Raw genomic sequence first — 26,565 nt, 5'->3', positions numbered from 1 at the left:
GCCAGTGAGGGCAAAGCATGAGGTTCAGTCCAGGGTGCTATGTATGTGGTAGATCTATTTCTAGTTGCACCCAAGGCAGGAGGCCCCTAAATAGGTTTGCCAAGTCCTCCCCGGCCCTGCCTGCATTCCTCTCCACCTCACGCAACCCAAAGGAACTCAGAGCCCTGATTCAAACAACAGGAAGGATGACTTGGAGCCCTAGCCACAAACAGAACCATTTTTCCACTGGATGTGAAGCAATCCAGAATATTTCTTGGCTCTGAAGATGTTCTTACAGAAAAAGTAAAGGGGTTGGGGGAGGGGCTTAAGGGCTGGAGAACAGAACACCTACTCCAATGTGCCTAAAGAAGAATGCCAGAAGAAAACACGTCTGAGTTCCTTCCTCTCCTGTAACGGCTCATGTGGATTGGAAGGGAAATGGGATCCATATGTTGTTAATTTGTTTACACTTTGTTATGCTCAGCTTTAGAAAACAGGCCTCTGCTGTGACTGGAGTTGCTTCTGAGGCCTAGCACCTACCCACAAGGAGCCAGACACCACCTTGCTGAGGGAAAATGAGGCCAACCACTAGAGGGGTTCCAAAAGGGTTTGGAGTTGCTTCCCTAGTAGGGCTGAGCAGATTCCAGGTAGAACATGGTTTTCCCCTCTATCTGAATTAGATGGGACTGAGCTAAGAAACCACTGAAGGACAGATCCAAGCTCTGCTGCAGGGTAGGCTGGACAGCCAGAAATGTTCAAGTCATAAAGCTAGCTCATTCTCAAAGGGCCCAGTTGTGGCAGAACACGATTATCACTCTCTGATGTGAGGGGAACCTTAGGCCTAAAGAACATAACCATGGTCCTACTCTGGGGAGCCAAGCTCAGAAAGCAAATCTCTGACAAATTAACTGTATCTCCAGGCCAGCATCTTCCTACACAAGCTCAGGTAGATTGGAAGTAGGAGGTACCATAACTTCCAAAGTGGATTTTGCAGAAAGTCGAAGTATTAGGAATCCCCTATTTCTCAGCCTGTCATGGAGGGTTTTCATTTCTCCCTTCAACTACAGACATGCTTCTGCAGGGCAGGCAGAAAGAAAACAGAAAATTAACCTGTAGCTTGCTCCTTGACACTACTGAGTTCTGCCAATGGAACTAACCGGACCAGAGCTTGACTTTAGCTTAGGCCTGGCTGGATAGAGATGCTGTTAAATATCCCTTTTCATGCTCAAGACATGAATCTTTATCTGTCCCAAACCATTATGCATTTGCAGCCAGAAATATCCTGAAAGGGGGCAGAAATGCTAAACAGCCTTGGGCTCCGCTGACCTCATTTTCAGCATAAGATTCCTTCAGGAATCCTGTAATGATAGATGTCCACATAAGCTTGCTCTAAAAGCTCATTCCCAACAAGGCAGATGAGGTCATGAGATGTGTGGTACATTGAAGAGGAATAAAATGGCAGAGGTGTAAGAGACATGAAAACACCATCTGGTCTAATCCTCTCATGTTACAAATACTAGAAATTGAGGCCCAGAGAGGGGAATGGTACTCATCAATTGTTCCATAGCCATTCAGTGGCCAAAACTAGACATGGGCCCAGTTGTATGAACCCCCAAACTTAGATTACTCCCACCATTTTTGAATTCTTGGGTCCTCTTTGAAGATATTCCCTACCAATGGGCACTGGGGACTCTACCTAGATGAGTCCCATTAGACAATGAGGAACCAACATGGAAAGGGCCATAGGGGATTTTGCAATAAGAAGAGTATCCCTAGTTGAAGTCCAGAAAGAAGCCAACCCTTAGGCTTGGGCAAATGTCTAGCAGCACCTAGCCTTACCTGGTGAAGGAGCTGGTATGGAGGCCAATGAAAGCGACGGCAGCCCCTGCAGTTGCTGTGATTCGGCAGCCCAAACGATCAGTAAATATACTCACAATGGGAGAACAGAAGAAGATCATGCCCATTGAGAGGGCTCCTACCCATGCTGCAAAGAAAACAAGCACAAAGATACCTTAGCTTAATGTGGTTTCTGGTGGTATGACTGATATCTCAAGTCTTCCCTGGACTTTCACAGGGGGCATTGCATTGGCCTGCATTGCCAGCCAGCTACTCCCTAGTGGCCAGAGAGATTAGGCGATTTTCAAAGTACCTATAGCAGGGCAATATGAGAACCAAGAGTCTAGTTTATAAACACACCCAGCACTTCAGAGCTGGGGCAGGGGACCTTTCAAGATCAAGTCTATGATGAAGCCTAACTAGCCACCACACAGCTGTACATTTCTCAGCCTCTTTGACTGTTTAGTATGACCATGAGACTGAATTCTGACCAATAGAATGTGGGTAAAAGTGATACACACCACTTCCAGGCTTGGACCATAAATAGTCCCATCAGGTTTCTGCTTTCTGGTGAGCTACATCTACAGAATGATCTGTGTCCCTGAATAACTACATTGAGCAAACTTCTCCCTCCCTCTCCAATATGGAATCCCTGCACGGAATGTTACATGAAAAATAGAGAAATTTCTTGTCTTTTAAGCCATTGTTTTTTTAAATTTTTATTATTGCATCTACCTTTTAAAAATTTTTATCGAATTTATTGGGGTGACATTAGTTAATAAAATTATATAGGTTTCAGGTGTACAATTCTATAATACATCATCTGTATATTGTATTGTGTTCACCACCCCAAGTCAAGTCTCCTTCCATCACCATTTGACTCCCTTTACTGTCTTCTACCTCCCGCCAACCCCCTTTTCCCTCTGGTAATCACCATACTGTTGTCTGTGTCTATGAGTTTGTTTTTCTTCGCTTAATTCCTTCAACTTTTCCACCTAGCCCCTCAAACCCCCTCTCCTCTGACAGTTGTCAGTCTGTTCTCTGTATCTATGAATCTGTTTCTATTTTGTCTGTTAGTTTATTTTGCTCATTAGATTCCACATATAAGGGAGATCATGTGATACTTGTCTTTCTCTAACTGGCTTATTTCACTTAGCATAATACTCTCCAGGTCCAATCATGCTGTTGCAAAGGGTAAGATTTTCTTCTTTTTCATGGCTGAACAGTATACCATTGTGTAAATGCACCACAGCTTTTTCTTTTTTTAATATATCTTTATTGGTTTCAGAGAGAGGAAGGAAGAGGGAGAGAGAGAGATAGAAACATCAATGATGAGACAGCCATTGATCGGCTGCCTCCTGCACATCCCGGACTGGGGATCGAGCCCGCAACCCGAGCATGTGCCCTGACCGGGAATTGAACAGCGATCTCCTGGATCCTAGGCCGACACTCAACCGCTGAGCCATGCCCAGCCGGGCCAACAGCTTTTTTTATCCATTCAGTTTTAATGGTCATTTGTTACAGCAGTTAAACCAACAGAAACTGAAACAAAGATCCCTCCACTACCATTTTACTGATAAAGAAACAGCTCCAGTAATGTGAAGGAACTTACCAAAGCTCACACAGCAAGTTAGTAGCAGAGCTGACACTCAAACCCAACTCTCCTTATTTCTAGTCCAAAGTTAATTGTATTTTTATATATCTCCTATTGGGATGAATGAAGCTTCCCATCACTGGATGTGTGTAAGCAGAGGTTAGATATAAAACAAGGGATTCAAGCATTGGGGTCATATTTGGACTAGCCAACATTTTAAGCCTTTCCAGGGATGCTAAGCCTGATCTATCACCTTAGGCACTTGGCTACTTGGCTTCAGTGCCAAGAAAGATGGGCATTAATTAAGACTTCAAGAGTTAAGGTAAGGCTCATCTTGGTCACTGAAACAGTCCTGTGTAGATGCTAAGACTAAGGAGCAGGGAAAGCCACAAACACAGGATAGGTTCAGGAGCCACACAAAGATTTCTAAGGATACTGTGCAAGAGAGTCATGTAACCATCATGCTGAAATCCTTCATCGGAGGCCATGTTGGGCAAATTCCTAGCTCCAAACTCAAATAAGAAGACTTTATTCTGCTTATAAAGGCTCTTAAGTATCTATAACAATGCTCATCAGGGACAAAGAAATTTGTCATTTTACTTATATTCTTACAGCCCATTTCTCCTTGCTCAGTCCTCTGAAAGAAAGCCCAAGAGTGTTTGTTTGAAGGCTGTTATTCAGTTTCATCTGGACCTCTCTTTTCTAGGCTAAATCATCTTAGTTCCCTTAAATTTTCTTCTCAGCATTAATGTCTAACTCTGTAATTACTTCCAGAGCTCTCCTCTGAACAGATTCCAAGTCTTCATCATCATCATCATCATCATCATCATCATCAAGCATCACTGAGTATTACCTGAGCAGAGCATCAGGTCAGCTTCTGGCTCTATTCAATTATGGAGGCTCAAGTGTGCCAGAGAAGGGCAGTCTGAGTGAGATCAGGGTTAGCCCACTGCCTGTGTCACTTACCTCAGTGCCTAAAAGGTTGTTCAGATCCTCACTGGGAAAATTTGCTTTGCTGGGGCACCATCTTGAGCCATAGCTGCCTGGCTCCCAAAGTACTGTCCTGGGACAGCAGGGAGACCTGAACTCTCATCACAATTTTACTTCTTACCTTGCAATTTCACCTTTTATCAACCATGGGGCTTTGAGCAAGTCACACAACACTTCTCTAATCCTCAGTCTTATCATCTGTAAAATGGGGATTAAAATTCCTTATGGGCCTTCCTCAAAGATTTTTTAAATGATGATCACATGTTGTCATATGTATAAGAGAAGTTTGTAAATAGTAATAATCACATCATCTCGCTTGTACGTGGAATCTAAAGAACTTAATAAATTGACGAGCAGAATAGATTCAATGACATGGAAGCATAGTTGAAACTGACCAAAGGTCAGAGGGATGGAGGGGGGCAGGGGGGTGGAGGGGGAGAGAGTAACCAAAGAATTTATGTGCATATATACACAACCCAAGGACACGGACAATGGTGGGGAGAGTGACTGGGGAGGGGGAAGGAACTGGGGGGAATGGGTCATTGGGGAGAAAAAGGGACATTTGTAATACTTTAAACAAAAATAAAAATTATAAAAAGTTAAAAAAAAATTAAAAAATAAAAATAAAAATAAAAAATAAAAAATAATGTCATAGAAAAAAAAAATTAATGGAAATGGATCACAGATTTAAATGTAAAACTTAAAACTAAAAACTTTCTAGAAGGAAGTATAGGAGAAAATCTTTCTGACCTTTAGTTAGGCAAAAATTTCATAGATATTTACAAAATTAAGATTTATAAAAGAAAAAAATGATACATTAGCCTTCAAAACTTGAAACTTCTGCTCTTTGAAAAATATGGTTATTAAAATGAAAAGGCCCATCTGTGGGAGGGATTGACCCTTAGGCTGGTTGGCTATGAAGATTGATGCCAATCCCAGTGTAAGAGCTGCTGTGCAGGGGCTGACCCCATGAAGCAGAATTTACCCCAGCAGGGTCTGGTGCCTGTGGAGATCTCTCTTTGTGTGTTCTGCTTGTGGAGCAAATTGGGTCATTCTCTGATGTCTAAATCCCATCACCAGGTGCGTTTCTTTGGGGACCCTTGGGAAGGACTCCAGTGCAGGTCAATGTCAGATACTGCCTATGACTGGCTCTGGGCTACCTGTTAGGAACTACAAAGCAATCCATAGTTTGTGGCTGCCTCTGCTGGGTCTGGGTGCCCATGGGAGGGGCCAAGCTGCGTACCAATATCGGCTTCCACCAGTACCAAGCCTGGGGGCAGGTCAGCAAAAGGCTCAATGCACCCCGAGATCTGCCTCTGCCTACCTACCTGTTAGGGTCAGTCACTGAAACAGCCTCTGGGTGTATATCAGGAAGGTTCTCAATGAGTCACCAGGCAGGGGTGAGTTGTGTTCACTAGATTGATAGGAATTCAAACTTGGTGCCAGTGCTGTGTCTGAGGCCACTCAGCAAACTTCTCAGAGTACACAAGGCTAGTCACCACCCACCTGGGGCCTGAGAACCTTTGTGATGGAGCGAGGTCTCAGGGCATCGTCAGGGTAAGGTTAGCAGATTTCAGAATAAGATTTGTCCATGTGGAGGGAGGTCTCTGCACAGGAACAGTGGCAACAGTTAGGGTGTGAAGGTAAGGGGGGAATGTACCTCTTCAAGAGCTTTCCAAGAAAGACTTCGCTGTGGGCCCAGGCTGGCTGCAGACATCAGACTCCTCCACAGGGCATGAGTGTGGCAAGGTGGGGCCACAGGGATTCGGGAGAGTGGGGTAGTACATCCCTCCAGTTTGCCGTGGCATGGAGGGGAGTGCACAATCCAGGAAATGGTGTCTGTGAGTAGTGTGGAAAAGGGACTCAGTACAGGGACAACAGCAGCTGTCCCTCTAGCCCTCTCCTGGAAGTCACATAACACAATTTCTTTCTCCCTGTACGACTCCAGTCCACTCTGAGCTGCCATCCCTCTGCCAGAGCCCAGGGTAAGTGCCTGCAAATGAGATTTTGTGTGTTGGCCCTTTAAGAGGGCACCTGGGTTTTTAGCAGACTCCTGTTTCTCCCAGGTGGATAGAATCCCCACTGATTTTCCCAGCCAGATGTTATGAGGGCTCCTCTTTCAGGTGCTGGTGCTCCTGGATGGGGAGCCCAGTGTGGTATTGAGACCCCTTACTCTTCAGGGCAGATCTTTGCAGCTGGGATATCACTCCCAATTTTCAACCACTTCATGAGACCCAGCCTTCTTCATGTCTCTGCCCTTCCTACCAGTCTAGATGTGACTTCTGTAAATTCTTGGTTATAAGGATAACCAGCTAGTCTTCAATTAGTTATTTGGGTTGATCTATAATTTAGTTGTAATTCTGGTTTGATCCTGGGAGGAGGTGAGTATAACTGCCATCTTGGATTATCTCTCACTCATTGTTTTCAAGATTGTGTTATGTGTGAATGTTTCATTTCAGAACTTTGACTCTGATGTGTTTTGGCATAGATTTCTTTGGTTCATCCTTTTTGGCATTCACTCAGCTTCTTGATACTGTAGGTTTGTCTTTTGCCAAATTTTCAGATTTTTCAACCATTATTTCTTTGAGCACTTTTTCAGCCCCTCGTTTCTGCTCTTCATCCAGGACTCCTCTAATGACAAGAATGTTACATCTTTTATTACAGCCCCACAGTTCCTTGAGTCTCTGTTTCCCCCCCCCCCCCAATTTATTTTCTCTGTGTTGTTCAGATTAGATAATTTCTATTGTTTTATCTTCAGGTCACTCATTCTTTCCTCTGTCCTCTCCATTGTGTTGTAGAGCACATTCTGTAAGGGTTTTTTCTATTACAATTATTTCATTTGTATTTTTTAGTTCTAAAATTTTCATTTGTTTCTTTATTTTGTAATTTTTTTTATTGTTCAAAATATTAAAGATGTCCCTACTTTTTCCCCATTGACTCCTTCTACCCTGCACCCACTCTCCACCCCAGGCCTCCACCACACTATATTGTCTGTGTCCATGGGTTATGCGTATATGCATATAAATTCTTTGGTTAATCTATCCCACACACCCACCCCCACCCGCCCTCTGAGATTTGTCAGTATGTTCCATGCTTCTATGTCACTGAATCTATTTTGTTCATCAGTTTATTATGTTCTTTAGATTCCACATATAAGTGAGATCATGTGATATTTGTCCTCTTATGCCTGGCTTATTTTGCTTAGCAAAATTTTCTCCAGGTCCATCCATACTGTCCCAAACAGTATGAGATCCTTCTTCATTACATCTATATAGTATTCCATGGTGTAAATGTCCCACAGCTATTTTATCCACTCGTCTACTGATAGGTACTTGGGCTGTTTCCAGAGCTTAGCTATTGTAAATTGTGCGGCTATTAACATAAGCATTCATATATTTTTTCTGATTAGTGTTTTGGGATTCTTAGGATATATTCCTAGAAGTGGAATCACTGGGTCAAAAAGAAGTTCCATTTTTAATTTTTTGAGGAAGCTTCATACTGTTTTCCATAGTGGCTGCACCAGTCTGCATTCCCATCAGTAGTGTACCAGGGTTCCCCTTTCTCCACACCCTCGCCAGCACGATTTATTTGTTAATTTGTTGATGATAGTCATTCTGACAGGTGTGAAATGAAACCTCATTGTGGTTTTAATTTGCATCTCTCTGATGATTAGTGACATTGAGCATTTTTTCATATGTCTATTGGCCATCTGTATGTCCTCTTTGGAGAAGCGTCTATTCAGGTCCTTTGCCCATTTTTTAACTGGATTGTTTGTCTTCCTCTTGTTGAGTTGTATGAGATCTTTGAACACTTTGGAAATTAACCTCTTATCAGATGCATCCTTGGCAAATATGTTCTCCCTTACTGTGGGGTTTCTTTTTGTATTTTGAGGCTGACTTCATTTTTATACTTTCTATTTATTTACTGAGAGTGTTTTTTCATGTTTCAAGTATGAGTGTAATTGCTCATTGAAGCATTTTTATAAGAGCTGCTTTAAAATCCTTGTCAAATAATTCCAACATCTGTGTCATTTGGGTGTTGGTGTCAATTAATTGTTTTGTCTCATTGAAGTTGAGATTTCTCTAGTCTTTGATGTGGCAAGTGGTTTTCTATTGTATCCTAGACATTTTGGATATTATGTTATGAGACTCTGTATCTTATTTAAATCTTATTTTTAGTAGGCTTTCTATGACACTGTGTCAGCAAGGCACCCACCTTATTAATGCTAGATGGACTGGAAGAAATGGGGGTGGAAGTCCATGTTTTCTGTTCAGCCTCCATTGACACCCTGCGGGGGATGGATGCTTTGTTATTGCTGATCAAGTGTTGGTGTTCAAGATTCCCAGTAGGATTCCTCTGATACCTTCTTTGTTGGAAGAGGTAGGGGTCCCTCGCTACTATTCCCTACATTGCGTCAACTGATATGATATCAAGAGATGGTGAAAGTCCTACTTTCCTGATTGGCCTTCACTAACATTACCTTGGAACTTCTCCAGGAATGGTAGGAGAGTTAGAGGTTAGAATCTGGCAAGGGTGAAAGTCCAGGCTCCCTGTGTGGTCTCCACTGATTCTACTGGGGAGGAATAGAATGGAATTCCTGGCTCCCTAGTCAGTTTTCACTGACACTATCTCAGCATGGGAGGGCGTAGGCAGGTTGAGGCACCTTGTAACAGCTAGATGAGTGTAGAAGTCTAGGTTATCCACAAGGCCTTTGCTAGTCAAGGTCAATTGAAATGCATTTTTTTCCATGGCATTTGGCTGGAGCCCTATTGTCTAAAAGTGTTCCATCTTGCTAAGCCACCCTTTTCCTGTTTTGTTGTTGTTGTTGTTTTGGGGGGGTTTTTGGTTAGATAAATAAAGCTTTTATTGAGGTTTATTTTGTCTTTTCTCATTGGAATTTCTAGGTTGATGGCTTCTTCAGCTCCAGATCTAAGATATATGAGGCAAAAAGAAAATCCAGGTAGTTCACTGCTGTGTTGTTCCATGGTCCTGAGGTCCGGAGACTATTGGCCTTTTTCTCTCTACCTTTTAGCCCTTTTTATATTTATCTCACATATAATATCTAGTTTTTTACCCATATTTTATGGGATGAACAGAATAAAGTACTTTAAAATAGTTTTTAATGCAAAATGTGTATATATATTTTAAATGAAGCCATTCATATGTAATATTCATTTACTCAACAGTTATTTATTATCCTTTCTGGCACAGACAAATGGCAATCCCACAAGCATCAAGGATGCTAACTAAATAGCATGTAGTCCTTGTTTTAAAAGATCTTATAGTAGAATAAGATACACATTTTTAAAAATAGGACAATGAAATGTATAAATTTCATAGTTCAATACCAGAGTAAATTTTTGTATTTAAAGATTTTGAGAGAAGTGAAATATCCCAAGTGAAAGAAAATTTGCTATGTTAAGAGAAAGTAAGGTAATCTCATATCTAGATTAATGACAAGAATTGCATGATATAAGAGAAATTATGTATAGAATTATTAGCAAGAAACATTATCAGAGGAAATTTAGTGGAAGAGAAATAATCGAGGGATGACTATATTTTTAAAAGGAGAAACAATAGCCATAATAATAATGATAACAACAAATACATTGATGATAAATAAGTGCTATTGGTTATCCTTTATCTATCCTGCACTCAGTTTTCTTTTTTGGAAAATACAAGGCATTGGTAGAATTATTGAGACAGTCCTTGTTCTCAAAGCTAGTAATATGTTGTTTCCCATATTACTCTTGGTCTCATATGAGGAAGACAAAGATACTTCGATGAAGCAGCTGAGATGTGGGAGAGTTTGGAAGGGTAAAAAGTAGATTTTAACAGGTGATGTTGAGGGTCACCTTTCTAAACAAACTTGGCAAAATTGCATGTGGCATCCCACAACTTTCACTCAGGCAGAGAGCATTATTTAAATCCACAGCTACACTAAGTGCTAAACAAATGCCTAATTTCTGACTAATAAACTTTCTGTCCAACGAAGCCCTAAGACTTTGAGGATTAACTTTGTATAAGCCCACCATCCACAGCTTTCATCCAGTGGCTCCCAGAGTTCTCTTCAGCCTCAAGTACTACTGTTAGGTGAATTAAGTACTCCCAGAGAGTTGGTCTCCAAAATGCCTGTACCTGAAGTGAATATAATGTCTATATTCAACAGGCACCCCCTCCTTTCCTATTCTAGGCACCCACAGCCAGCTGGATTTCTGTTGAGTGTAGGAAGTCAGATGACATGATATTGTACATAGAAAACCCTAAAGACTCCACCAAAATACTATTAGAATTAATAAATGATATTGGCAATGTAGCAGGATGCAAAATTAACACTCAGAAATAAATGGCACTTTTATACACCAATAATGAACTCTCAGAAAGGAAAATTAAAAAAAAAAATTACCATTGCAACAAATAAAGTAATATTCTTAGGAGTAAACTTACCAAGGAGGCAAAAGACCTGTACTCAGAAAACTACAGGACATTAACAAAATAGATAGAGGAAGATATAAACAAGTGGAAGAATATACCATCTTCATCATTAAAATGTCCATACTACCCAAAGCAATCTATTGATTCAATGCAATCCTTATTAAAATACCAATGGCATATCGCTCAGAATTAGAACAAATACTCCAAAAATTTATATGGAACCAAAAAAGACCCTGAATAGCCACAACAATCTAGAGAAAGAAGAACAAAGATATCACAATTCCGGATATCAAGTTATACTACAAAGCTACTGTAATCAAAAGAGCCTGGAACTGGTACAAGAACAGGCATATAAATCAATGGAACAGAACAGAGAACCCAGAAATCCACCCAAGCCATTATGCTCAATTAATATTTGACAAAGGTGACAAGAGCATACAATGGAGTAAAGACAGTCTCTTCAATAAATGGTGTTGGGAAAATTGGACAGGTACATGCAAAAAAAATCAAAGTAGACCACTAACTAACATTATACACAAGAATAAACTCAAAATGGATAAAATACTTAAATGTAACTCTTGAAACCATAAAAATCCTAGAAGAAAACATAGGCATCAAAATCTCAGACATCTCACATTGCAGAATTTTCACCAATACATCACCTAAAGCAAGAGAAGCAAAGGAGAAAATAACCAAATGGGACTACAGCAAACTAAAAAGCTTCTGCACAGCAAAAGGAACAGCATAAAAACGAAAAGGTAACCCACTGTATGGGAGAACATACTTGCCAATGATACATCTGATGAGAGGTTAATTTCCAAAATATATAATGTATGCATACAACTCAATGAAAGGAAGTTAAACAACCCAATTATAAAATGGGCAGAGGACCTGAATAGACACTTCTCCAAAGAGGACATACAGATGGCCAAGAGGCATATGAAAAATGCTCAATGTCACTAATCATCAGAGAGATGCAAATGAAAACTACAATGAGGTACCACCTTACACATGCCAGAATGGCTACCATCAATAAATCAACAAACAAGTTCTGGTGAAGATGTAGAGAAAAGGAACCCTAGTACACTGCTGGTGGGAATTCAGATGGTGCAGCTACTGTGGAAAACAGTATGGAGTTTCCTTAAATATCAAACTGCCATTTGACCCAGTGATCCCACTTCTGGGAATATACCCTAAGAATCCTGAAACACCAGTGTTTCGCTCCTATGTTCATAGCAGTATTATTTACAATAGCTAAGATCTGGAAATAGCCCAAGTGCCCATCAGTAGATAAAAATCTGTGGTACATTTACACAACTGAGTACTATGCTGTTGTAAAAAAGAAAGATCTATTGCCCTTTGCGACAGCATTGAAGGATTTTGAGATGATTATGCTAGGATAAATAAGCTTGTTAGAGAAAGACAACTATCACATTATCTCACCTTTATGTGGAATCTTATGGACACAAGAAAATGATGAATAAAATAGGACCAGAAGCATGGAAACATGGAACAGACTGAGTAATCTCAGAGGGAAGGGGTAGCAGAAAGAGAATAATGAAAGAACTTATATGCATATATACACTGCCCAAGGACACAGACAACAGGGTTGTGAAGGCCTGGGGTAGGGTGGGAATCAAGGGGTGGGAGGGCAAGTGCAAAAAAAACAGGGGGACATTTGTAATGTTCTGAACAATAAAGATTAAAAAGAAAAAGAAATGTTGAATAATAAAGTAAATTGCCCTCTTTGAAAAGATAATTAAAAATTAAAACACCAGCACCCTGGCTGTGTACTCAGGTGGTTAGAGTGTCATCTGATATGCCAAGCTTCTGGGTTAGATCTCCCGTCAAGGCACATACAAGAAACAACCAATGAATGCATAAATAAATGGAACAGGTCAAACGCGCTCTCTCTCTCCCTCTCCCTCTCTATCTCAAATCAATAAAGGAAATTTAAAAAAACACAACAACCCAAACTATAAACTGGGGGAAATATTTTCAATCATATATCTGATAAAGGAGGACCCATATACTGTGAGCCTGTGTGTGTACTCTCAAAACAAAAATAAGAAATGAAAGAACCCAATTGAAAACAGGCAATAGATTTAAACTGACACATCACCAAAAAAGATATATAGATGGTAAACAAATATATGAAAAGATGCTTACCATCAATAATCATTAGGGAAAATTAAACTCTAATGAGATGCCACTACATACCTGTTTTAATTAGCATCTAAAATTTTAAAAACTAACCCACTGTAGGCAAGGATCTGGAACAACTGGAACTCTCAGCTCCAGTTTCATAGCTGCTGGGAGTATAAAATAGTGCAATCACATTGGAAAACAGTTTGGAAGTTCCGCATATGGTTATAAAAACAGTTACAATGACTCAGCAACCCCAAAGAAATGAAACCATATGTCCACATCAAGACATGCACATGAATTTTATAGCAACTATATTTGTATTATATATATATATATATATATATATATATATATATATATATATATAACTTGTATTATATATATATATATATATATATATAATTCTAGAAAATGAAAAATAATCTGTAGTAACAGAAAGAAGAGTAAGGGTTGCCTGTGGATCAGGAAAGGACTTTTGAGAATGAAAGATATGCTCATTATCTTGAATACAGTAATGGCCTCACTATACACACATATATCAAAACTTATCACATTGTGCACTTTATTTTTCTTCCAGTGGTATTGCTGTTTTATTTAATTTTGAAAAATTTATCTTTATTGTTGAAAGTATTACAAATGTCCCCCTTCTCCCCCATTGATCCCCTCCACCCTGTACTCCTCCCCCAAGCCTTCACCCCACTATTTTCTGTGTTCATGGGTTGTGCATATATGCATATAATTTCTCCCCACCCACCCCCGCCTGCCCTCTGAGACTTGTCAGTCTGTTCCATGCCTCCATGTCTCTGACTCTAAACTTCATTGGTTTATTTTGTTCTTTAACTTCCACATATGAGTAATATCATGTGATACTTGACTTTCCCTGACTGGCTTATTTCACTTAGCATAAAACTCTCCAGGTCCCACCATGTTGTCTCAAAGGGTAAGGGATCCTTCGTTTTTACAGCTGCATAGTATTCCATTGTGTAAATATCCAAGAAGATGCTTGATATGATTTCAATCTTCTTGAACTTGTAGAGACTGGTTTTGTGTCCTAACATGTGGTCTTAACATCTTTGAGAATGTCCCATGTGCACTTGAGAAGAATGCCTATTCTGCAGCTTTTGAGTGGAATGTTCTGTAAATGTCAATTAAATCTATCTGATCAAGTGTATCATTTAGAGCCACTGTTTCCTTCTTGATATTTTGTCTGGAAGAACTATCCAGTGAAGTCAGTGGGGTGTTAAAATCTCCTACTATGACTGTATTGCTGTCGATCTCTCCTTTAAGTCCTCCAGAAGTTTTTTTTTCTCCTCAAGCTGTATGAGTCTTTTGTTCTGAGGTGGGTCTCTTGTAGACAGCATATATTTGGGTCTTGTTTTCTTATCCATTCAGCTACACTATGTCTTTTGATAGGGATGTTTAATCCATTTATATTTAAGGTTATTATTGACAGGTACTTATCTATTGCCATTTTATTTCTTTATGCCTATGTTTCTCTTTCTCCCTATTTCAATGTCTTATTACAGTAGTCCCTATAACATTTCCTGCAATGCTGGTTTGGTGGTGATAAATTCCTTTAGCCTTTTTTTTTTTTTTTTTGGTCTGGGAAGGACTATTTCACCATCTATTTTGAATGATAGCCTTGTTGGGGTGGAGTAATCTTTGTTTCAGATCCGTGTTTTGCATTACCTTGAATACTTCATGCCATTCTTTCTGGCTTATGGAGTTTCTGATGAGAAGTCAGCTGACAGCCTTATGGGAGCTCCTTTGTAGGTAACAGATTTATTTTATTTTGCTGCCTTTAAGATTCTCTCTTTTCTTGAATTTTTGGCATTTTAATTATGATGTGTCTGGGTGTGGGCCTCTTTGGGTTATTCTTGCTTGGGATTCTCTGTGCATCCTGAACTTGTGTGACTTTTTCCCTCAATAGGTTAGGGAAGTTTTTTGCCATTAATTTTTCAAACAAGTTCTCTAATCCTTGCTTACTTTTGACCTCTCCTGGCATTCCTATGATGCTAATATTGTTAGGTTTCATGTTGTCTCACAGCTCTGTTATACTGTCCTCCTGTTTTTTAATTGTTTTTTTCTGCTTGGTTTTCTGACTGATTTTTTTTCTATCCTGTCTTCTAATTTACTAACCTGATCTTCAGCTTCCCTTAATCTACTGTTCATTTCTTCCAATTTTTTTTTTAATCTCTACTATGTCATTCTTAATTTCCTTCATACTTTCTATGTCTTTTTTCTTGCTAATGAACATCTTTTAAAATATATATATCTTTATTGATTTCATAGAGAGGAAGGGAGAGGGAGAGAGAGTTAAAACATCAATGATGAGAGAGTTGTCATTGATCGGCTGCCTCTTGAACGCCCCCAACTGGGGATTGAGCTCACAACCTGGGCATTTGCTCTGACTGGGAGTCCAACCATGATCTCCTGGATCCTAGGTTCATTTTCAACTACTGAGCCACACCTGGCTGGGCCTGTTGAACATCTTTATGATCAGTATTCTGAACTTTATATCTGACAGATTGCTTTCTCCATTTCATTTAGCTCTTCTTCTGAAGAATTCTTTTGTTCTTTCCTTTGGGGCTTGTTTTTTTTGTCTCCCTATTTTGACTGCCTGTTTGGATTTTTTTCTATGTATTAGGTAGATCTGATGGGACTCCCATTTTTTTGGATGGTCTCTGGTGAAAGCCAATGTCAGGACTGTTTGTGACTGGCCTTGAGTACCCTGTTTGAAGTTTTCTACACTCCACAGCTTCTGGTTTCCTCTGCTGGAGCTGGGTGTGTTTGTACAGGACCAAGATGTGAACCAAGGCCAGCCGGCATGGCTCAGGGGTTGAGCATTGACCTATGGTCCAGGAGATTGAGGTTCTATTCCTGGTCAGGGCACATGCCCTGTTCTGGGCTCGATTCCCAATGGAGGGCATGCAGGAGGCATCCGATCAATGACTCTCTTGTCCTTGATGTTTATATCTCTCTCTCACCTTCTCCCTTCCTCTCTCTGAAATTAATAAAGACATGTGAAAGAAAGAAAGAAAGAAAGAAAGAAAGAAAGAAAGAAAGAAAGAAAGAAAGAAAGAAAGAGAGAGAAAGAAAGAAAGAAAGAAAGAAAGAAAGAAAGAAAGAAAGAAAGAAAGAAAGAAAGAAAGAAAGAAGGAAGGAAGGAAGGAAGGAAGGAAGGAAGGAAGGAAGGAAAGAAAGAAAGAAAGAAAGAAAGAAAGAAAGAAAGAAAGAAAGAAAGAAAGAAAGAAAGAAAGATGTGCACCAAGGTCTGCTTTTCTAAGCCCTGAGTCCAGAAGAAAATCAGGAAAAGACTAAAAACATCCAGAATCTATTATCCAGTCTCTTAATGAGACTCAAGCTGTAGAAATTCCTCAGTGTGAGGCCATAGGTTTTCCAGCAGGGTGGGGCATTTGCTACTCCCCAGGCAAAATTAGTCTCTATGCAGTCTCCACTTTTAGAAAATTAAAATTTATTACTTATTCAGGCTATGTACGTGGATCAGCAGACAATATACTTGGTGTAATATGTTCTTGGTGATTTTTTGTTCCTAGTTTTTCTTGAAATTCTGTAGTGATGGCTTTCATCAGTAAATTTACCCATTCTTCATCTGTATCCTCTGTGGCCACACACTGTTGATATTGGGAACTCTAAAGTACTTTTCATTTTTGTCTACCTTTTCCTATCAAAAATTTTATCGAATAATTATAATAGTTTTTTTTTATAATAGCTTTTAGTTTTTTGATGGCCATCATTAAAAAAAACTTTTTGAATATCTAAAAAAGAAATTAATGTACAAAAATCCATTGTCTTCCTATATACTAAGAACAAAACTCCAGAAAACAAAATGAAAAAAACAATTTCTTTTACAATTGCAACCAAAACAATAAAATACCTAGGAATAAACTTTACAAAGAATGTGAAAGACCAATATACTGAAAATTACAAAGCATTATTAAAAGAGATTGAAAAAGACACAACAAAATAGAAAAATACCCCATGTTCATGGAATGGAAGAACCAACCTAGTTAAAATGGCCATATTACCCAAAGCAATAAGCAGATTCAATGCAATCCCCATTAAAATACCAATGTCATTTTTTTAAAGAACTAGAACAAGAAATCATCAGATTTGTATGGAACCACAAAAGACCCAAAATAACCATAGCAATCCTGAGAAAAAAGAATGAAGCTGGAGGTATCACCCTCCCTGACTTCAAATTATACTACAGAGCTATGAACATCAAAACAGCATGGAGTTGGCACAGAAACAGACATACAGATCAGTGGAACAGAATAGAGAACCCAGATATAAAACCATATGTATATGGGCAGATAATTTTTGACAAAAGAACCAAACACACAATGGAGTAAAGATAGTCACTTCAATAAATGGTGCTGAGAAAACTGAAAATCCACATGCAAAATAATGAAATTGGATTACAGTTTGCCCTGGTGTACAAAAATTAACTCAAAATGGATCAGAGACCTAAATGTGATACCTGAAACAGTAAGTTACATAGAAGAAAACATAGGTACCAAACTTATGGACCTTGGTCATAGAGAACATTTTATGAACTTGACCCCAAAAGCAAGGGAAGAAAGGCAAAAATAAATGAAAGGACTATATCAAACTAAAAGCTTCTGCGCAGCCAAAGAAACTGACAATAAAACAAAGAGACAGCCAACCAAATGGGAGATGATATTTGCAAATAGTAGCTCTGACAAAGGTTTAGTTTCCAAAATATATAAAGAACTCATAAAACTCAACATCATCCAAACAACATACAAACAGCCAATAGATATATGAAAGATGTTCAACCTCACTAGCAATTAGGGAAATGCAAATAAAAACTACAATGAGATACCACCTCATACCTGTTAGAACAGCTATTATCAAAAAGTCAAGCAATCACAAGTGTTGGAGAGGTTGTGAAGAAAAGGGAACCCTCATTCACTGCTGGTGTGAATGCAGACTGGTTCAACCACTATGGAAAGCAGTCTGGTGATTCCTCAAAAAATAAAGACTAGAACTACCATATGACCCAGCAATCTCTCTCCTGGGTATATACCCAAAAAACTCAAAAACATGTATTCACAAAGATATATGCACCCTTATGTTCATTGCAGCATTATTCACCGTGGCCAAGACATGAAAACAACCAAAGTGTCCTGTGATAGAGGACTGGATAAAGAAGATGTGGTACATGTACACAATGGAATACTACTCAGTCATAAGAAAGGATGAATTACTGCCATTTGCAACACCATGGATGGACCTTGAGAATATTATGCTAAGTGAAATAATTCAGTCAGAAAAAGCTAAGAACCATATGATTTCACTCAAATGTGGGATATAAAACTGAAACTTGTGGACACAAACAGCAGTAGTGGTTGCCAGAGGTAAGGGGGTGGGGAGGTTAAGGGTGTCTTAATATATGGTGATGGGAGAAGATATGACTTTGGATGTTGGGCACACAGAGCAATATACAGATCTTGTGACATAGAAACCCACACCTGAAACCTATATGTTCATATTAACCACTGTCATCCCAATAACTTGAATAAAGTGTTAAAAGTTTAAAAAATTAAAAAAATAAAACAACCTTCCCTAATTTTCTCCTAACACTAACCAGCCTTCTATAAATAAATAAATAAATAAATAAATAAATAAATAAATAAATAAATAATGTTTATTGTATGTCAATCATACCTCAATAAAGCTGTTTAAAAATACAGTAACGTTTTACTATTTTTTTTTAATCCTCACCTGGTGATATGTTTATTGATTTTTAGAGAGAAAGGAAGGGAAGGAGGGAGGGAGAGAGAGAAAAGAGAGAGAGAGACATCGTTTGGTTGCTTCCCATGTGTGCCCCCACAGGGGATGAAACCTACAACCTAGGTATTTGCCCTGACCAGGAACTGAACCCACAAACTTTTTGGTGTACAGGATGATGCTCCAATCAACTGAGCCACCCAACCAGGGCAACATTTTCTTACTTTTTAAAAGCTATATATTTTCACAATTCAAAAATTTGAAAACACAGAGAAGCAAGGCAAAAAAATAAAATAAAAAATCATCTCAATTCCAATCACTTGGAGACAACTATTTTTACTTGGCATGCATTCTTACAAATTTTTCTATACATATATCAATATAGTTTTATCAATGACAAGATATATAATACATACACTTATAACCTGCTGTTTAAAATTTACTGATGTTTTAGACACCTTTCCACATTAATAAAATTCAACAACTCCTCCCTCAAAGGAAGAACGGATGAAAGGGAGGAAAGGGAAGGAAGAGCAAGGGAAAGGGGAGAAAGGAAGTAAGGAAAGAAAGTGAACAAATGATTGATACATTCAACAACATTGACGAATTTTAAAATAATTATGTTGAGTGAAAGAAGCCAGAGCTTGCCAAAAAATATATACTATATAACTCTAGCTATGTAAAACTCTGGAAAAATGCAAGCTAATCTAGTGACAAAAGGCATATTTTGCCTGGAGCTGGGAAGGGACAGGGAGTGGATTTGGGCTGGATCTATCCATTACTTTGATTGCAACAATGGTTTCATGAATATGTACATATGTCAAGACTTGTTGAGTTGCACAGTTTAAATATATGCAGTTTATTAATTGTTAATTGTTCCTAAATAAAGCTTCAAAAAATCATAGATGGGGAAATTGAGGCTCAGAGGACACACAGCATGTCCATTGCTCAACTAAGACTAAAACCATATTTGGATTCCTGATCTAGTACTCCACTGTACCTTGGTGCTTGACAGGCTCTGGTACGACTGATCTACTCACATCTCCTCTTCCATTGCTCTACTCCTGGGTCTCTCTCCACTGGGGATCCATGGGAAAGTCCCTGAGATTCCCCCCTGACCCAGTCATGTTTGCCTGCCTCAGAGGCACTTTTCCTGAGCTCAATTAGGCAATGGCTCTGTGGACTTGGTACTCTTGGACTCTTGGGCAGTGCCTCCCTGTCTGGATCCATATCATGATCTTGGGTCTTCCTCCATCCTCAAGCTCCCTGCTCCATACTACTTAGGCAACTTAGAGGAATTAAGCAAAGGCTGATCAATGATTCTCCTATTGTTTACAGATGAAGACACTGAGGTCTACAGACTTTGTTTATGGCAAGGTAGAAAACATGGGCCGCATCACCATGCCCTATTTCCTTGTCTGGCTCTCTGACATTTTTAACATCTCTGCCTTGCTACATCTAGGTTAGCTGGAGACCTTATTATTCAGAACACTGTGAGGTTGGGAAAGGAACTCTGAGCCCATGGGCCAGAAAGAGTGAGTGCAGCTGGGACTGGCAAATGTGTACAGAGCTCAGCAGCTGCCCCCTACTAGGTTAGCAAGTGTTCTCACCCTATGTGGAAATATGTGCCTGCTCCAATGATCTGTCCAACCACTAGGGAAGAACAGCAGGGGTCAGATGGCTAATTTTTTAAGCTTTGCTTTCAGGAAGCATCAGGGCCTTTGCAGAGCCAAAACAAGAAACAAATGTTAAAACAATGAGCCCCTTCCTGCCCTGAGAAGGAAACTGGATAGGGCCCTGCCCTCATCTTAGAGAACACTTTTGAACTAAGTAGGTAGCCAACTTGGGTAGCTCCTTCCACTTAACAACCCAAGGAGACAGGTCATCACTCTGTCTCCAGAAGTAGCTCTTCCCACACTTGCAGTCCACCATTACAAAGGAAACCTTGGAAGGAAACCCTTGCAGCATTATTTACAATAGCCAAGATATGGAAGAAATCTTGGTGTCCATCAATACATGGATAAATAATGGAGAGAGATGTGATATATATATGAATATTACACAACATTAAAAAAGAATAAAATATTTTCATGTATGACAACATGGATAGACCTACAGGGTATTATGATAAGTGAAATAAGTGAGACAGAGTAAAACAAATGCTGTGTGGTTTCACTTATATGTGGAATCTAAAAAAAAAAAGAAAAGAAAACAAAAACATACTGCTAGAAACAGAATCCAGAAGGGATAAGGTGGGGGGATGGGTAAAAATTGTGAAGGGGAAGCCCTGTCCAGTGTGGCCCAGTTGATTGGGCATCGTCTAGTGCACCGAGAGGTTATGGATTTGATTCCAGGTGAGGGCACATGCCCAGGTTGCAGGCTCGATCCCCAGTGGCATGTGTACAGGAGGCAGCCAATCAATGTCTTGGTCTCATGTCTATGTTTTTCTCTCTCTCCCTCTCCCTTCTTCTCTTCCTACAAATCAATAAAAAATCTTTTTAAGAATGTGAAGGAGTAGATAGGCAATAATAGTGTTATAAGCTTGCATAGTGACAGATGATTACTAGAATTAGTAAGGTGATCATATTTTAAGATATAAAAATGTCACATCACTATACTATACACCTGAAACTAATATAACATTTAATATTGTATATCAACCCTACTTAAACATTAAGTGACTTTTCCAGGGATATTTACACTTTCTGTTAAGTGTTTCTGAGAGAAATGGGGAAAATGAGGGAAAGAGCAGAGGAAGGAATTTAAAAGTCCTTACAGGCCACAGGATATCACAGTGGTTAGCAACTTGCTTCCCAATTGAGAAATTTAATTAAGTCTCAGCTTGGCCATTCTGGAAGTAGGCTTGGACCTGTACCACTACAGGAAGGTTCTGGGATGGATAGACATGAATTTAAGAACAAGATATTTTACTTACTTGCTGTTTGACCTAGAACAAGTTACTTCACATTTCTCTAAGCCTGTTTCCTCATCTGGAAAATAGATATTATAAAAGTACCAACTAAATGTTTGTTTTGTAAAGATTAAATGAGGCCATATAAGAGAACTGGCATGTAGAAAATGAAATGTTTTCCTGGAGAGAGATGAGGACAGTCACTTTTTTCATGCTGCTACTGAAGGGAACCCCATACCTATGCAATAAATCCCTCCTTTAGCTAGCTCAGGCTCGTTGAAGGGCCATTATGCAACAGTTCATCTTTGTATGCAGAAGCTAATAACCGTTCAGAGCAGTGGGTCCTTATGGCACCCCACGGGCTCCAGCACATCTGAAAACCTGAAATACAGCAGTAAGAAACCTGACCATGACAAGTAGGAGCCAGACCCTCAGTAGGGCAAATGTGAAGTACAGTCTAGGACTGGGCTGGGCACTAGCTACTTATCTGAGAGGTACCTCTGCAATAGGTGTGGAAGTGCTAGAGTTGGCAAAGGGACGGAGGTCAAGGTTTTGAATCCCCTCTCCCAATTCAATCCACCAGGAAGAGCAAACCATCATCATGGCAAGGATGAGTGGGTGGGAGGGGAAGACAATAGCCCTGCTCATGCTAGCACTGAGGAAGCCAGAGCCCATAGACTAAAAATAAACCTCTTGGCAGCAAGAGGGGGAAAGTCCTAGCACTACTGTCTTTTAATTTCAATCCCATCTCACTTTGAAGAGTCCTTTTATCTTCCAAAACACTTTTCCAGCACTTATCTCATTAGATCTTCATAACATCTGCGTAAAATAGGCCAGCAGATATCCTCCTTGTCATCTTTCTTCATAGTAGTAGTAATAGCTGAACATTTACATAGGGCTTACTATATGACAGACACTACGTTAAATTCCTTATGTGTGTTAGCTATGTCATCTCATTTAATCCTCATAACAACTTCATAAAGCAAATACTATTAGTGTCCCCATGTACTTTCCCTCAAGTAAGTTAACGGACCAAGAGAGATTCAGTGACTATACTAGGTCACAAAACAAGTAAGTGGAAGAGCTGAGACTCCAACCCAGGTTTGTCTGGCTTTAAAGCCCTTGCTCTTACTTACTCTGTGATATATAACCTATTTTTCAAAGGAAGAAAATAGAGTCAGAGAGTTCCAGTGGCTTGCTCAAGGATACAAAACAAGCTAGTACCAGAAGGAGGCCTAATTTGGGGCCTTCTGACACTCAGCCCAGTGTTCTTTCCTTTATTCCCAACTGTATCTTGCATCATCACTGGCATGACTGCCCAGTTATTAGTAGTGCACTCCAGGTGCCCTGTGGTCACCATGTGCTTGGAATGCCAGAGATCAGGTAAGCATCCCATCTTCTAATAAGGTCAGAGTTTAATTTCATTATTTTGATAACTGCTCAATAGATGAAGTAACAAAGGTGCAAAGAAGGCAAACAGCTTGTACCAGGAACAGAGAAATTCCTCGAAGTTCTTAACTCTCAAGTTTGGGCTTATTTCACTTGAATGCCCATATGTGTGCCCATGAGGCAGCAAAGAAAGCAAAATGGGTCAAAAGAAACTCAGATAAAAGAAACACAATATACTCCTTGCCCCCTTTTACTTGAGTGTGGAGCCCTCAGGGCAGGGACCAAGGAAGCTGACATAGAAGTGAGGTAGCTGAAGAGAAGGTCAGGAGCCTATAGGGATAAGACAGAGAGGTTTGGAAAATATAATTTGGGTAGAGGTAGAGGCAAGGTAATGTCAGGGTCTTGAAGGTTTGGAGTGTCTATAGTGTCCCTGAATGAGGCAAGGAACGGGTAGGAACACGAGCAGAGTTGTAAACACATTTCCACCTTGGTTTTCAGCCATGAAACCAACACTGACTAAGAATCTGCCAGGACTTTGGCCTGGTACCAGGGGCTGAGGTGTCTATGAAACAATGCAAGCCAAAGGTCTGGCCGCACTAAGCAAGAGGTTAACACACATGTAAAAGGATTGGGAATCATTTTTCCAGTGATTCCCAAATGCTAGCTTGGTGACCATGCTTGACTGGCTACATCTGCACTACCTAGGTAATTAAAGGACACTGCCAAGTTTGGGAAGGTCTGGATTGGCTCAACTAGAATTGTCCATTGTCAGGGTCCATTATGGGGAGTGAGAAGTGCAGGAGGGTGTCAGAAGGAACATTTGGCTGGAGGTCTCATTCAGAAAAGGTCTTTAATATAGATCTTTTCAATCCTGTAATTATCTTGTGAATGACATTCATTGCATTGTATTTGCATGATGTGTGTTTAAATGTTTAGCTGTTAAAGGTAAGTATTTCAAAAGCATCACAATTTCTGATATCATAATTTGACATTTTTTCATTTAAAAATATCCAGAGAGTGTCACAAAATGAGTGTATCCTGACCCTTTCTCCAACTCTGAGCGTGAAGAGCTTTAAATAACACTGTCATGAAAAGGACCTAGATCTTTAGGTACTAGAGAGCCCACACATAGTTTACGGCGAATGTTAAAAAGTTAATTGTGGTCATTGTGTCCATAAGGGTGTGGAGGCAGCATTGTAAGCCACCACTGAGGAGGCTGGTGTCAGAGTTTTTAGGGAGGGTAGGAAGGAACTTACCAATGGGAACAGACTTAAAACAACCATACACACAACAGTTTGGAATAGCAACACTTAGTGCTCATATAAATCAACCTTTTCATTTCACACATGGAGAAAATGAGGCCCAGAGAGATTAAAGTGTATCACCCCAAATCACTAGTCTGTTAGTGCCAGAGCCTAAAGTAACATTATATTTTTCAAGTACAACAAGACTTAAGAAATTAAAAAGAGAGAAGGTGGAGAGAGCTGAGGAGGACTCCAAAGTTTCAAGCATGTATCTGCATCCTACATAGTGTTTGGACATAGTTCCTCGAAGATGTTCCTTGGACCTTCCCACCCTGTGGAGAATGGGCATATTTCAAGGAACACTTCAAAGACAGTAGCTGAGGTCCTACCCTCTGGTCCAAGGGCGGGGAATTTGGAAGACCCCAGGGGCTCTTTTCATACAGTGAGCCAGGTACTGGTTTGAGTTCTGGCTAAGGATCCCTGTATGGTGAGTTTTGGTGGGGCAGCAGATACCAGTAGAAGTCAAGCTGCACAGCTCCCATTGCAGCCTATTCCATTCTTCTATGTGGGTGGCAATCTCCAAGAGTCAGGGTGGGGGTTGGGTAAATAAGCTACCAAGGACCAAGGTGAAGAGGAACAGGAGCTGTTTGTTGAGACATGTGCTCTTTGGTGGAGGTGGCCTCCATGCCAAAACAAACTCCTTCAGGAATAAATATTGTACATAAAAGACTAATTATGTGTTTGAAGTTTGGAGTTTAGTAGGAGAGAATTGGCTCTGTTCAGAATAAACTTTCTCAGTCTGCAGTGCCAGGCTGCACAAGAGAATATGAGAGGGCAGAGTGGGAAGTGGGAGTCTCTAGTACCTCTCTGGCTAGAGAGTGATGTTTATCTAGGAAGACAGTTTCACAAAGTTGGTTTTCCTGGGAACTGAAACAAAAGGGAGCCAGAGCAGAGATGGGGCCCACCAGAGGTGGCAGCAACAGCACTGGATCTTGCACCTTGCCCTACTTGAGCAAAGGGCTACAGCTGCACCCTCTCCAACTTCCTAATTCAACTAAAGAGTGCTGTTGTCATCAGCTGCTAATAAAAATGACCTGGGGAGAGTATCTCTCTGCACCCCCCAACCCTGGGTTGCTTGCTTTCTGCATCATCTGCCCAAGCCAAGAAAATAACTTCTCTGACAGAGTACAAGTGGAGGTCAAGCAGCTTTTCTGTACACAGCCCAGGCCTCTATGGTAAAAGGTTGGCCCTGCAGATACTAAAGAATAGTTTGACAATTGAGTGTCTAGCACTAGGATCATCATTTCCTTTTATATACTTTCAGGCAAATAACTTAACCACATCAAATTAACTTACTCTGTAAAATGGAGTAATAGTAGTCACATTCATTATAAGGTTATTGTAAGAACTGTACAAAATAATGCATATGAAGTAAAATTAGTGGCATGTAAAAAAGGGGAGCACATAATTTATCATCTAAACCATGCCAATTTTGAGAGGGAATTTTAATTTCAGCAATTAGAATGGGACAACATCTAGTTATTATGTTTATAAAGGTTATCTATTATGAAGAAACCTGAATTTCAGTTCTGCAATTAATTGCTGTGAAACTTGAAGCAAATGACCTCCTTTCTTTGGAACTCAGCTCATCTGTGAAATAGTAAAGAAGGTAAAAGGGGTAAACTCAGAATTACACTAAGGTTGATAATTGTTTCTTAGAGATTCATCGAGAATGTGCATTCTGTTGCAGAATATAACCCAGCTTTGAGCATTGCTTTAAATTACCAATAATGGAGTAAATACTGTATAGGATTCCGGCTTTCTAATTATTGCAATAAGGGCAAGAGCCCTGTGTTCTCTGGTCCTCGCATCCCAGCTCAGAGAAAGAAGAGGCTAGTTGCACCGCACCTGTGTTTTTTCCCCATCCAACGTTTGACAAAGTGGGGTTCAACATAGAGGAGAGAGAGGAAATAAAACCTGGGCTCCAAAGGACTGCAGACCCACTGGGATCATTGTTTTCCATGAGCACAAGCCCCACATCAGGACCAGTGGCAAAGAGGCCTCATGGGTGGAGAGTCTGGGAGAGGGGGTGCCCAAGAGACCAGAGGGTCTTTCCTTTCTGTTCAAGGAAACATACAGACCTTCAATAGCTCAGTACGTACAAAACACCCTGAAAGCAAGAAAACTCTGAAACCAAAGAATGGGAATAAACATGGAACTAAAACAAGGTGTTTCCTTATTTTTTTTTTCCATGAAAGTTT

General features: G+C 39.9%; 1 protein-coding gene across 2 annotated transcripts in view; it reads right to left on the bottom strand.

The window, feature by feature from the left end:
• Window positions 1-26,565, bottom strand: part of SLC16A2 (solute carrier family 16 member 2) — a 129,666-nt gene that overhangs the window by 13,022 nt on the left and 90,079 nt on the right. For both annotated transcript variants that reach the window (XM_081126504.1, XM_081126505.1), the window contains exon 2: window positions 1,819-1,963. In XM_081126504.1, the coding sequence (XP_080982630.1) occupies window positions 1,819-1,963 (145 nt within the window). The remainder of the gene's footprint in view (window positions 1-1,818; window positions 1,964-26,565) is intronic.

The sequence above is a fragment of the Miniopterus schreibersii genome (assembly GCF_964146895.1).
Source record: "Miniopterus schreibersii genome assembly, chromosome: X".
Lineage (NCBI taxonomy): Eukaryota > Metazoa > Chordata > Mammalia > Chiroptera > Miniopteridae > Miniopterus > Miniopterus schreibersii.
Note: the sequence above shows the minus strand (reverse complement) of the source record. Positions and strands in the feature narration are given on the sequence as shown.